This window comes from Eurytemora carolleeae, unplaced genomic scaffold (assembly GCF_000591075.1).
Source record: "Eurytemora carolleeae unplaced genomic scaffold, Eaff_2.0 scaffold1469, whole genome shotgun sequence".
Classification (NCBI taxonomy): Eukaryota; Metazoa; Arthropoda; class Copepoda; order Calanoida; family Temoridae; genus Eurytemora; species Eurytemora carolleeae.
This window is the reverse complement of record NW_019397621.1, coordinates 57321-72083: the sequence shown is the minus strand read 5'-3', so window position 1 is coordinate 72083 and position 14763 is coordinate 57321. Positions and strand designations below refer to the sequence as shown.

Genomic DNA, 14763 nt, shown 5'->3' with positions numbered 1-14763 from the left:
CAAATATTCATTTTACTGGATTTTAGTGACATCTTGGACAATGTAAAAAATGTCAAATTTCAAAATATTCTCTTTTCATTTTAAAATAGGTTAATAATCTTTGAGAAGAGTCAAATTTGACATATGTTTTCTTGTGTTTTAGTAAAATACAAAAATAAAAGAATTTAGTTATTTTTTCCAAACAAATTACTTATTGTATTTCATACGTTTTCTAACATTTTTATTTAGTTTCTTAAAAAAATATTTTATCAATTTTTCATATCATTTGCTGAGCATTTAGGACGTGGTAAAAAAGTAACTAAGTCCAAAAAATTATTTGCTTTAAGGGAGTGTACGCGAAGAATGAAAGGGGGTATAGGCTTCGTGAAAAATAATCGCTTTTGATCTCTTCTAATCTTATCCCTATCTTTTGCGCCTATAAGGAGAAAATTATTTAAAAAACGACTTACACGGAAGAACGTAGCGTCCATACAAATTCAGAAAGTTGCAATATACGTCTCAGATCGTAAAAAAATCAATTTAGTTTCAAACAAAACATTCAGTTATTACAACCTATACTCATTGATTATTTTTCGACGCATTAATTGTTAATATTTTATAATATTTGTTGCTTGTTTTATTTACAATGCACTTTAAACGATTAATTGTTCCCGCTAGGTAGTTCTACTACATGTAATCATTCAAAACATCGAGAGCAGAGACATCTGGCGACCACTTATTTCGGCGTTTTAAACGCATTGTATGCAAAAAGAATAAACATTATTATGAAATATCAGCTTTATATGAATGCGTCAATAAATAATCGACGACTATAGGTTGTAATATCTGAATGATCTGTTTAAAATAAAAAATTTTCCTTATAGACGCAACAGAGAGAATTAAGATTAGTAGTGACCAAAAGCGATTATTTTTCCCCGTGAGCCTATACCCCCTTTTATTTTTCGCGAACATTCCCTTTACATTAATATTTCTTTTTTTAACGTATCTAAATATTTGATAGAAAATGTGTTCGTTTAAATATACATTTATCGCTTAATACTTAAAACTTAAATAAAAAATAATGATTATAAAAAGAATTTTTTAATGTTATTGTTTTCATGCATCATCAAATACTGTGGTTTTGATTGTAATTGTTTTGTCTGGTATCGAAATATAGGCTTTCCATTCATCCTCTTCATCCAGCATCTTTAATATCATCAACATTAACCACAGAGTAGAGATTCATCAAAATGGCGGTTTAAAGGGACTGTGAGCGTAATTTGAAGCGACACTCCCGGCAAAGACGACAATGCCCGATTCACAAGGGAACCTTTACCTAATCAATAATGTGAAGGGTATTGTCGTGTTTCTAGTTTTAAAAATGTTTAGTTTTAATAATTTTCTGAATGTTTTTCTGCAGAAGAAATGTGCAAGTCACTTTTGTAGTGAAACCATAATTGAAAAAAATAAATTTTTCAAAATCATGATATCTAATTCATCCGTTATCAGACAAAGCTTGTATGGGTACCGTTGTGAATCGGGCATTATCATCTTTGCATGGAGGGTCACGTGAAATAATATTTACTGCAGTCTCTTTCAGGAGTTAATTCCTTATGTTTACTCTGTGTGTTCATAACTAATTTTTTCCTTCCTATAACTGAATTATTTAATAAATGTTTGCTTAAAAAAAATAAACTCTTTAAAAAGTTAAAAAGTAATATATTTCTTGGTAGTGTTTATAGTTTGATATATGAAGGTTCATATCACCTGTTTGACGTACAGTGTTAGGAGATTATATCAATACAATGAAGACGACTTTTTATTTAAAGGGACTGCAAGGGAAAATGAGAGGGTAATGGCTAAAGGCTGAACATTTTAGGACTCGAGATCTACAAGAGTTTTATTTGATGTTCCTGTCTCGAGAAATTTATATAAAACTGTGTCAAAGTTATACCAAAACTTAGTATGAAAGATTTGGTATAATAATCTAATTTTTAAACAGATCATATTCAGCAAATACGTAACCAATCTGAAAACGATGATATCCCAGAAAGAGCCTGAAAAACTCAGGGTTGCTCCTATTATTATTTGATTTTTATGCTTTTTCATTTTTAATTTGGATAATTGATAATATAATTAATGCGTCGGTATCACGTGACCAGAAATCCCGCCAATATGGCAGTTTTTTATATCAATTTCTCGAGACAAGAACTTTAGATAGAATTAAAAGGTCTAAATCAACTCCTAAAATGCTTAGGTTTCAGCCTACACCCACTTTCATTTTTCTTTACAGTCCCTTTAAGTTTTGAGATTGTTAACAACCTTTTTACGAAGTACAAGTTTACAAGTATTTAAAGAGAAGCTTTTTTCATTGACAGTTTCTCTTGACTCCTATGTTTATGTGTATTCATGCTGTTTAATAGCTTGATATATTTATGAATCAAAATTTAAATCGCAAGTCGTCTTCATTGTATTGATAAAATCGCCCACCACTGTACTGTTGTGAATCCAGTATGCTATTCTAGTATTAATTAAGATTCGGTATGTAATAAAATCTAGTCCCGAGATTACGCTACTCAGAGTCTAATTTATATTCGCAAACTCTATCTCTAGCCAATGTTGAACACGAACGATTGAATTTAAAGGGGAACCCCATAGAGCCCCAGGAATGTTTATAGCAATACTTAAGTGTTTTTGATGTTGATAGAACGCAAATAGACACTTATTAAATCAAAAATCAAGTGAAATGGGTCTGTTTAAGCTGAACAGTTTCTGCTTCCCGTGCTTATTGGACTATCTAAAGTCATAATTTGAGTTTAAAGGTCATCTTTCCATTCCAGAGTTTTCTGGTTTTAACTGGATGTATTCAAAACGTATTACTTTTTATAAAATCAACTAAAAGCATGCAATTTAGCATTACAAGGAAATAATTTTTAAAAAAAACGTTCTTTTCTTGGACTTTTCTGCCTTTCTATATCTTGAATAAAATTTATTATCTTCAAAACAACTGAATTAATTGATTTAAGAAATCAAAGTGAAAAACGTCTGTGTTAAACCCGTCATTAAAAAAACGAGTTCAGCCGCTGTCTCTAGGTTGGAGTATGTCAAATTCTGAAAATGTCTACATGTGTTTCCGGCAGTAGAAATGAGCATATAATTTATGTTGCATAGAAACAACACTTAAAGTAATATGGTTTCCAAGTTATAGATATTGATCTATAATTAATACTTTATTATACTCAACAGAAAAAGCTTTAAAGGGTATCATTGTTAATCGGGTACTTCCATCTTTGCATGGATGGCCACTTGAAATTACGCTTGCTGTCAACAATGAACAATTTTCATAAGGGCTTGGCTATATAGAGGGGGGGGGGTTGGATATTCTATATTCTTACTTTATTAATTGACAAAAATGCATTGTTGTCAAATATATGCACAAATAATTTTTCTATACTGAAACTGGTAACAATGATTTTTTCTATTTTCTATTTTCTATAGTGAATACATGAAAACTAAAGCATTACTCTGAAGTGCAGCAATTATTGATGAAAAAAATTGTAATCCCTCGCTATATACAAATATTTATATAGTAATAATAATGACCAACATATAAAGTAAGGTATAAGAACAGTTATTGAAGAACATGAACACAAAATACAGTTCAGTATACTCTACCATGAACTCAGCACTCCCAGGTAGAAACACTAAAGATATAATTAGGATTAATTGTACAATTCCTCTTCTTTAGATTTTTAATAGTGAGTGATTAAAGGGAATTTAGGCAAAAATATCAAAATATCAAAATATCAAATTCCTAATTATGGAGTACAAACGCAGTACGTTTTAGTTAGATCTACACAAGAATGTAAGGCAAGGAAAGTCAATTGCGGTTGTGTATACTCTGTGTACATATTGAAACCAGTTCTCTCTGGGCGGAATTTGTAAACAAGAATAGATGCCTCAGTGTTCGTTTAGTATCCGAGGAGGTTGAAAGCATTAAATTTTGATAATTTTGATAATTTACATAATAATTTCCTATGACCAGAATATTTCATTGATTTTTTATGTGAATGATGGATCCCATTTCAGGATTTGACATCCGTCTTGTGTTTACATTAGCGCCCAAAGACAGTACACAGCAGTACTACAGATGTGCACACTTCTGAAATGACTTTCCTTGCCATACATCCTTGAATCTACAAGCATGAAATGTAAACAAATCAGAGAAAAATCATAAAAACGGATCGTACTGCATTGTTCATCTCAAAACCGGTTAAATGTCAACAACAAAGAGAAAACAACGAGGAGACGATATGAGATAAGGGAAAAGAAGAAAGGAGATAAGAGAACAGAAGAGAAGAAGAAAAGAAGAGAAGACAAGATAAGAAAAAAAGAGAAGAGAAGAGAAAGAAGAAAAAATAGATTGCGTGAAAGAGAAAGCTTGCATTTTACAGACATTTTATCAAATAAAAATGTTTAAGAATACCTTAAACTTTAAATTTACTTTATTGTAAAATTGTATGCCATTTTTTAAATAAAATTGTTGTCCTAACTGTTTAGCGTACATTTTTATGATCATTTAAAGATTTTTGATCATTTGGCATTTGATATTCTGATATTTTTGCGAATTTAGGCGTAATTTTAAGTGATTATCTATTTATAGAGTTGAATTAGCAAATATATTAAAGTGCAAATGAAAGAGAGTCGATAAAAGGAAAAAACATTTTACACACAAACAAGCTAAACAATTGATAAAATATGATGAGATACAGGGTTACCCACAAAGGATAAGACTTTTATGTCGATTTGGAATGCATCGTTCAAATGGCTTAGTTCTCTATTGTTTTCGTTAAAATCACTTATATATTTTTATTAATGGCTAAGAATTAAAAATGTGAAATGAGCATAGGCTGCAGTTATTATTCCAAAAAAAATTGAATAAAAAGACAATGTCGTCTTTAAAAGCTCATTATTTGTGGATACACCTGTATTTGGGTTTAAGGAGTAGAACTCTGGGAGACCCTAGCTGCAGAGATTCAAACGTTAGCTGACACCAATCTTCAAATAATTGCAAAATCTCAACTTCAGATTAAAAAGGTATAATAGACATGTTTTCAAAGTTTAAAGGGATCGTACTTGATTATTTACAATTGTGGTTTCTCTACAACTGCAATAGCGACATACGGAGTTTTCCTGAAGAAAAACGTTTGTGAATTATCAGAGTTAATCACTTTTAAACCTAGAAAAATGAAAATATCGTCCAAATTATTAATCAGATAAAGATGTCAAGGGTACTGTTGTGAATCGGGCATTGTCATCTTTGCATTTAGGGTCAATTATAATTATTCCTACAGTTCCTTTAAAGTGTAGATATTTGTCAACAAACTTTGAATACAATTTTTGATCGAATCTCTCAACTTTTACATAATAAAATACTATTTAATTCACTGAAAGGATAGAAGAGAAAGGTAAAAAATCACTGATACGATTTTGTGACCTCGCAGCTCCACTAGTTTTGATTTTACGCATAAGAATGAGGAAAGACAATTTTACATGTTACATATTAAAAATTCAAAACATTTTTGATCTTCTTGATATCTCTTCACTCTTCAGTAAAAGGATTTATAGTTAAAAACATATAAGATTTTAATCTCACCTGTAATTAACTTAAACATTTGATGTGAATAGAAAGGTATGAAGACTTATAATAATAATTGAACCTATAAAAAGAATTTTGCAAAAAACATTTTGTTGATCAATATTTTCGTTGGCTATCGTCACTCGTCACACGACAACATTTGTTGGTAATGTTGATAATGTTGAACACGAACGATTGAATTTAAAAGATTAAAATAAATCTAAGAAGCGTAATTGTCTATAAAATAGTAATTTCTGTTTGTATGATCGTAACTTATGAACCCCTTAACCGATTTGCCTCAAATTATAATTGTGGAACTCGTTGATTTGGTTGACTCTTATAGGGAAAACTTATGATTCAGGCAAAGCTGGGTTCCAAGCTAGCATATATATATTTTTCATTTGATCCATTTGTACGATTGTTATATCTATTTATGCAATTGACTTGTGTTATTATGGGACGATATGTTTTTTGCCGGTATTAAAAAAAACTTTAATTTAAACCTTAAACAAACCAAAAAAGTAAAAATCGTAACAAAAAAAACATATTTTCCGAAATAATAAAACAAGGTGGTTGGATATATTAATTCATTCAATTCAATCTGATTGAAAAATGTGCAAATTTTTATAAAAAAACGGCAAAATATGAAAGAAGCCAGAGATAGATTTTTGCCTCGGAACAAATAAGAAACTTTAAACTGTTCCCGTATGTACGTTTTTATGGCTATTGATTTATCTTTTACAATTACTGAGATTTGATGATAGCATGAAACCCATTGACAAATTTTCAAGACAACAGTTTTATAAATTCTTTTCAAGTCTCCGAAATTCTGGTTTAAACGGTAAATAAAAAAAGTTTTTTATTATGATCTTTTTTTAATAAATGATGAATTTTTGTTTCAGAGAAAAAAGAGAGCAGATTGTCCCGGGGGAACAGGTGGGGTATAATCAAATTGAAAAAAATTAAAAGGTTCCTGTTAAAAAAGCAAACTGAATTCTTCCCTCAAACTCATATCTTTAACATTTTGTATCTGCGCAGCCTGATGGTGTAAAAATATATTAGTATTTTGCCAATTAATTCATTCGGAGGAATTTATGCTAGAAGCAAGCACGTTGAATTGGATTAGCAAACAATAGATTTAATCAAGTGATCATAGGATCACTCCCTTCAAATTATATTTATTTCATCACAGTAACTTTTCAACCGGACGGTGTGCGTATTCAAAGTTTAAAATATCAAAGGTCTACGACATCAGTGAGAACCAAGAAACTCTGGAATAGGAAGATGACTTTTAAACTCAAATTATTACTAAAAATAGTCCAATGATTATGAGACACAGCAATTGTTAATTGTAAATCACGCACCTCTGCCCCTTTAGTAAAAGTAAATTCAACCTATATGAAGCATAAAGTCTGACCGCGTCAACCTTGTTGCACCGGCTAGTCCTGTCCATAGAGCTAGGTACAGTACAAACTAGGACCGAAAAGGTTGACCCGGCTCGTAAATTCAAATGTACTACGACTGCCCGTGAAATAGACATATTTGCTTTGTAACAACACCAAATAAACTTAATTTATTGTTTTAATGTCGTCTTCCTATTCCAAAGTTTTCTGATTATCCCTGTGGTAAAAGAAAATCAAATTTAGGGTGAATAATCAGTTTTTGTTTTGTTCAGGAAAGTATGGGTTTAATTCCTACAATTTGCTGACATCAATGCTACTGGGGTTCAACACTGTATCCAACCTTTACGCAAATCTGAACAACAACAATCAGGTTGATTTATTTAACGCAATTTATTATGGATATACCTTAAAAGTATAAAATATCTCAAACATTTTAGGAATCATACAAAAATACGAACAATGGCTACTTTATGGGGAAAAATCTATTCCTAAAATTTAAAATTATAAAATTTTTTTGAGAAACTTTTAGGAATAATTCGAAGAGAAGTGAAGTTGGAAATTTGATCAAATAACATCCGTAGAGATATTTTTACTTTTGCATTAACACTTTTTTGGACAAATTAGAATTAATCCATGCTTTTGTTTCCATTACTTTCATAACATAGTTGAAGAGAGAAATTATAATTATTGAATTATTTGTTTGATTTTGATTTTGTTTTAGAATAACAACAACAACAACAACGACAACGATTTCGGATCTGTGCAGGCGAATGCAAACGATGTTTCTGTGTCAAACAATTACATGGTAACATAATTTATATTATTTATAATTATAATTTTGGATTAAAAATTTTTTATGACTTTGCTTCATTGTCTATATAGAATAAATCCGCAAGATAATTTTCTAGAGAAACCGCAATAGAAAATCATCAATTTTCTGTTAGAGCAATAAGGAAATCTAACTCATCCTCGATTAATAAAAGGTTTAAATGGTACTGTTGTGAATCCAGTATGCTATTCTAGTATTAATTAAGATTCGGTATGTAATAAAATCTAGTCCCGAGATTACGCTACTCAGAGTCTAATTTATATTCGCAAACTCTATCTCTAGCCAAAACTCAAGGCTCTCAATCTCTAGCCAAAAAACCCTGGCTCTCTACACGTCTGTATAACACAACGTTTCGTGTAGAACTACTTTATTTATATATACAGGTAAATCAAACTGACCGGATCGGCCGGTCAGGACCAACATTGAAATATCAAGTGCATAAAATAATAATAAGATTTAAATGGTTAAAGCAGACGTTAGTTCACTGCAAACCAAGATGTGTACACCCTTACGCAAAAATCAAGCAGAATTTTTCCAATTACTCATTTAAAACTTAAGATAGGTTTAGAATGTCTAAGGCTAGAAAATAGCATAAGTGGCTTGGAGAGTTAAAAGTAAATGCCAAGCCGTCACGACGCTTTAAAGTCAAGGCTGTTTAGATTTGATGACAAACTTTCATATATCAGTGATTTCATTATACCATATTGGAAAGATTTTTAATATTCTAATTAATTTTAGTTTTTTTAGTCATTGGTGATTACTATTGTTCCTCCGATAGGACCTCCCATCCCTGTGATAGTTGGACGGGCATTACAGGTTTTATAAAAAAAAACTTTAAAAAGAACTACAGTACATATATACTATATTTATTTATAGAGACACCCTATATTTTATACATTAGTGAGGCCCAAAAAAACTGTGAAATTGTCTTAGTTGTAGTTCATTACTCAATCTCAAATAAACACATAATTGCCTTAATGCTTATTTATATTACACAGTTTAACATATTTTTAAACTCCTATTATGATATCAGAACAGATCAAATCTTTTGAATTATTGTTATTGTTTAGTCTGGTTCAGTATTCCTGGATAAACGATTCAAAAGACCTGGAGTATTCCTGGAGGATCAAACAAAAAAGGGAATTACAAAAAAAAACTATATTTTTCTTCTATTGAGAGAAAAGATCAAATCATACTTATTTTCAATTATTTAAAATAAAACTTTCAACATTTAGGGCAGACAAACAAATTTTCTTGAGCCGAGGTTGGAATTAATGAAAAGCAGAAGTAGTTGAACTCTGAATGGATAGTTAAGCCACTTCTATAGAGCACTATTAGCGGCACTAAAAATGTCATCTTTAGAAGTTTACCTACAGCCCTACTCTAAATAGCCCGGAATAATATAAGTTGATTGATTACTTTAAAGTCGTTTTTTTAAAATTAGTTTCTAAAAAGAACTAAATTATAATTATCTTGATTAAAAAATCATGGATACAAAGAATACAGCTTATCCGTTCATCTTACTAATTTATTTATTTTGTTGACGTAAAAGAATATTCTTGTAAAAGATACTTGTATGTTTACTTCTTTTATGATTTTAGACTTTCAATTAAACAAAACTTTGTTCTTTTAAATTTTTTTAGTTTAAAGGGACTGTAAAGGAAAAATTGAAAGGGGGTATAGGATGAAACCTGGAATCTCAAAAAAATATAGTCCATGAACTAAACGTATGCTTAATAAAAATTTGAAATAATAAATACACACCAAATATAAACAATACAATAGAATTTGTCGATTAAATATTATATCCAAAGATAACACTTTGTTTTCGAACTTATTGGGGCGTTCTTTTGAAGTGATACTTAATTTATAGATTTGCGGCATTCAACATTCATTCAGCATTCAACGGCACAGAACAGAGATTAGATTAATCTAATCTCTTAGATCAGTTATCCTAAATTTAGCTATTTTATTTCATAAAAAATATATTGCTAAAATCTGGTTACCAATAATAAATGCCGCAAGCTATATTTAAAATTAAAGACGACTTTGAAGTTTTAAATCAACATTTACATTATTCCAGGTTATTTAGAATAGGACTGTACAATTACTTCTCGTTATTCATTAACTATGAGGGACATTTCTTCTTAATCCGCATTTTTTCTTTGTTTAGCAACTTTAATACAGGGTTGGCCACAAAGCATGAGACTTAGGAGACTGTACGAAGTTTACACTGCGTTTCATGATTTCCTGCATGATTTCCTGCATGATTTCCTGCATGATTTCCAGCCTGATTTCCTGCATGATTTCCTGCATGATTTCCTGTATGATTTCCTGCATAATTTCATGCATGATTTCCTGCATGATTTCCTGCATGATTTCCTGCATGTTTTCCTGTAAGATTTCCTGCATGATTTCCTGCATGATTTCCTGTAAGATTTCCTGCATGATTTCCTGCATGATTTCCTGCATAATTTCCTGTATAATTTCCTTCATAATTTCCTGCATGATTTCCTGCATGATTTCTTGCATGATTTCCTGCATGTTTTCCTGTATGATTTCCTGCATGATTTCCTACATGATTTCCTGCATGATTTCCTGTAAGATTTCCTGCATGATTTCCTGCATGATTTCCTGCATGATTTCCTGTATGATTTCCTGCATTATTTCCTGCATGATTTCCTGCATGATTTCTTTGCCAAATCATCACATTTAAAAACAACAGAAAACTTCGACTTTTAAATTTGTGAATGTCATATTTGAATAGTTTTAAGTCGTCTTTTCAGTGTCATCCTTTATGGGTAACCCTGAAGTAAAAATAAAATTATTTATCGTTATTTTGTTTTTCCTATACAGATGTTCCCAAATGGAACTATACTGTACAATAACGGTACAGTAGACAGTGCAGTTGTACACTGGGGAGTTTTGGACCCCAGGTAACTGGAGGTTCAAAACATTATTCAAAATAGTTTAATATAATGTTTTACTTGAAAAGAAAATTTTCTACAGGGTATCCCAATAAACATGGGAATCAAGAGTCGAATTAAAAATCGTATTTAATTTTCGACAGTTTTTAAATGACAAGAATTGTATCAAATTAAAGACTGAGAGTCTTATGAGCCTTAAAAAATGTGGTGTAGCCTTCTATCACGTACAGACCGTCCCATATAATATTGGATTGTCTCCCAGCTTTGACGCCAAAATACGCACATACTCGAAAAACCTAGTATTTTCTTCAAGCAAATTTTTATATTACCCTTATACAATTTTTCGAGATGATTCATTCTTCTTAAATTAGTCCTAAAAATCGTAATTTAGAGCAATTAACGATCTAATATGATGTGGGACCCCAATGTCGTTATTATTTAATAAGCTAGATTCTTGACAGATTTCTATAGTTCTCCGTCAATTTTGAAGGTGCAATTTTATGGTGTTCTACGAAACATGACAGTTGGTGAATAGTTTTGAATGTCTTCTTCAACGTACTGTATTTGATATTATAAAGACTTTTTGCAGTTTATTTCTTTAAAAAAATGTTTAAATCATATATATTTTACTATAGCATAATTTTCATATAAAAAATGTTATATTAAGTCTTTTTAGTTGCAAACAACTTATCAAATTATCGAAGAAGACATTTTAAACTATTCTATTTCTGACCTCCTAGGTTTCAGTTAAAAAAAAAAATTTAAATAATTTATCTTTTTCTGGAATTATTATATTTTTTACAGTGAGAACTAGAAAACTATGAAATAGCAAGACGACTTTTTCAGACTTAAGTTTGATTTTAAACTTTAACAAATGACACAGCAATTGTAAACAGAACCATTTCACTTAATAATTAATTCAATTAATTGCCAGTTAACAACATCAAATACAGTGGATTATTGCTTTTAATATCGTCATCCCATTCCACAGTTTTCTGCTTCTCATTGTATGTTTTTTTTGTTTCAAGGAATCCACGGGCGATTTCAAATTTACGCAACTTCTTAGGTAACAATTTTTTACAGTGAGAACCAGAAAACTGTGGAATAGGAAGACGTGATTAAAGCACTAATAAATTGTTTATTTCATGTGGTTAAGCAAATAGCTTTACTGGTAACAAATAAAATCACTTGAAGTTGAAATGCACAATTGCTGTGGCTCATGATCATTAAGTACTTGAGTCTTAAAGTCATATTCCTATTCTTAAGTTTTCTGGTTCTCGTGGTACAGTGTTATCAGAAATTTTACAATCTAAAGGTTGTCTAAAGCATTTCTCTGTAGTAAAGAATGTCAGAGAAAAAACTTCATTAAATTCGCATAGCCGTTGCTGAAGTCTAATCCTTTGTAATAAAACCCCTGTATACTGGGAAAATTATAAAATTGAAAATCTGTAGGTGGCCCACTTTTTCTCATAAAAATGTTATCCATCTTTTCTCACTGATATCTAGACAACTCTGAAAGTTTGTCAAATTTTTTTATACTGCAGCCTCGACTTTAAAGTGTTGCAACGCCTTACCCTTTGGTTTTACCTCAAACATACTTTTTTGTAGCCCTAGACGCATACATTTGAGAAATGCAACGAACCTTTTTAAGTTCAATCTTAAAAGGAGCGTGCACATATTGGTTTGCAGTGTTATCTTGATCTTCATCATTATCTTTTTCATTTAGGGGATATAGTTGGAGAACATGAGGATATCGACCTGGATACTCTGATACAGCTTGATAATAAGAGGATACAGAGAACTATATCCAACCCTGGGGATACAGGTTAACTATAATAATACAGAGGATACAGGTTAACTATACAATACAGAGGATACAGGTTAACTATACAATACAGAAGATACAGGTTAACTATAAAATACAGTGGATACAGGTTAATTATAATATACAGAGGATGCCGGTTAATTATACAATACAGAGGATACAGGTTAATTATACAATACAGAGGATACAGGTTAATTAATTATACAATACTGAGGATGCCGGTTAATTATACAATACAGAGGATGCCGGTTAATTATACAATACAAAGGATGCAGGTTAATTATACAATACAGAGGATGCAGGTTAATTATACAATACAGAGGATGCAGGTTAATTATACAATACAGAGGATGCTGGTTTACTATACAATACAAAGGATACAGAGCTGAAAACTTTAGAATGAAATATCCAGAGAAGCTCATAATTTCTTGATATCCAGATTAAATATTGCTTGTTCTCCACATGAATTTAAACTCCAGATTAATTATTCGACGGGATATCTGGATATTTCATTCTAAAGTTTTCAGCTCTAGTTAACTAAATAATACAGAGGATACAGAGAACTATATCCAACCCAGAGGAACAGGTTATTTTTTAAGAGAATACAGAGAACTTTAAAAAAAAATTTACGGGTAAATTCAATTAGATTGATATGACTTGTTTTGATAAATTTAAAAACCTTCAATATATTTTTATATATTTTAATGCTTGTTAATGCTTGTTAAGTATAAAAGGATTGTTTAAGAAGATAAAAAAGAATTAAATGACATGCTATGTCGAGAACAAAAGTAATAGAATAGTTAATGAATAAATTGTGAATTATACAAGAAGAAAATGTTAAGAAATNCTATAATTTAATTAGAAAACATGATATATTTTTACTATAATTTGATTTGAAAACATGATATATTTTTACTATAATTTAATAAGAAAACGTGATATATTTTTACTATATTTTGATTTGAAAACATGATATATTTTTTCTATAATTTAATTAGAAAACATGATATATTTTTACTATAATTTAATTAGAAAACATGATATATTTTTACTATAATTTAAATGTGATTTGCCTTAAAAAATGTGGGCCCGATATCGCCATCGGTTCAGCTGTTTTGACGTTTATTGGATACAAACAAGCAGACAGACAAGCAAAGTATATATATATACAATAAAATGTCTAAGTTTTCAAAAATAAAATAAATTAATTTTTGAGAAATCAATTTAAAATGTTAGGACAAAAAGAAAAAGAAAAAACTAATTCTTAAAAATGAATTATCAAAAATCTTTTATATATGATATATCATACAATAATATAAAGTAATATATATGAAGCAATCCAATCAAAAAGCTGAATGAGTTTAAATAAAGAATTTATCGCAAAATAGTAATGCAATATTTTTTCAGATAGTTCCCAAGCTTCCAGAATCCTGCCTGTAGACCCCAGATTTGCACTTGCAGAATTTTCAGCCAAAGCTTCTCGAATGCTTGCAAAATATTCCAACTCAACAAGTTTGCTTGAAACCTGTGCAACCCAGATATTTTGCAAATCTAAATCTTTCCTCCCGGATTTGCGCGGTTTCAGTTTTGTGAAAAGTTTTGGCGAATCTTGTAATAAAACTTCAGAATCATGTTTTTAGAATTCAAGAAATAAAATACTTGAAAAAAATAATCTATAAATAAATTATTGTAATATTGTAAGATATGTCAATATTTTAAAAATGTCGAACAAAATCTAAATTTTAATTTTGCCAATGTTTAAAAATTTGGAAAACTACTACTACTACTAATAATAATAAGATAAGATAAGATAAGATAACGTTTATTGCTAAAATAAATGTATCTATATACAGATAGAGTTTACAATCACAAAATTGATGATTATATTAACAGTACAAGTATAAAGCAATTAGGTGGAAAATAGCTCTTGGCTGTTTTGATTATTTTTTCCACCTAATGTTAGTAATAATAACAAAATATTTCAATTAAATAGATTTAAGGAGAACGATTAGAGATCAGGGTGCGAATTTATCATATGCAAAATAGTTTATACATAAATTCGAATAACTAGAGTTTAAAGTAATTTTCAGACATGTACACAACAAATATCAAAGCATATTAAAACATATCTAATTAGTTTTACATGAATAGCAATTCGGTTT

The 14763-nt window shown here is 30.0% G+C and overlaps 2 protein-coding genes across 2 annotated transcripts; both read left to right on the top strand.

The window, feature by feature from the left end:
* The first annotated feature begins 3639 nt into the window (after window positions 1-3639).
* On the top strand, window positions 3640-9063 carry LOC111715218 (hybrid signal transduction histidine kinase E). The gene is made up of 7 exons (XM_023490520.1): window positions 3640-3674; window positions 4982-5076; window positions 6520-6553; window positions 7293-7390; window positions 7742-7825; window positions 8597-8665; window positions 8920-9063. The coding sequence occupies exons 1-7, from the start codon at window positions 3656-3658 to the stop codon at window positions 9061-9063; spliced, it is 543 nt and encodes a 180-aa protein (XP_023346288.1). The 5' UTR covers window positions 3640-3655.
* A 1642-nt stretch (window positions 9064-10705) lies between these two features.
* LOC111715216 (uncharacterized) lies at window positions 10706-14264 on the top strand. Its single transcript, XM_023490519.1, has 4 exons — window positions 10706-10785; window positions 11805-11842; window positions 12503-12601; window positions 14009-14264. Exons 1-4 carry the CDS (start codon window positions 10706-10708, stop codon window positions 14239-14241), a joined length of 450 nt encoding a protein of 149 aa, XP_023346287.1. The 3' UTR covers window positions 14242-14264.
* Window positions 14265-14763: the final 499 nt, after the last annotated feature.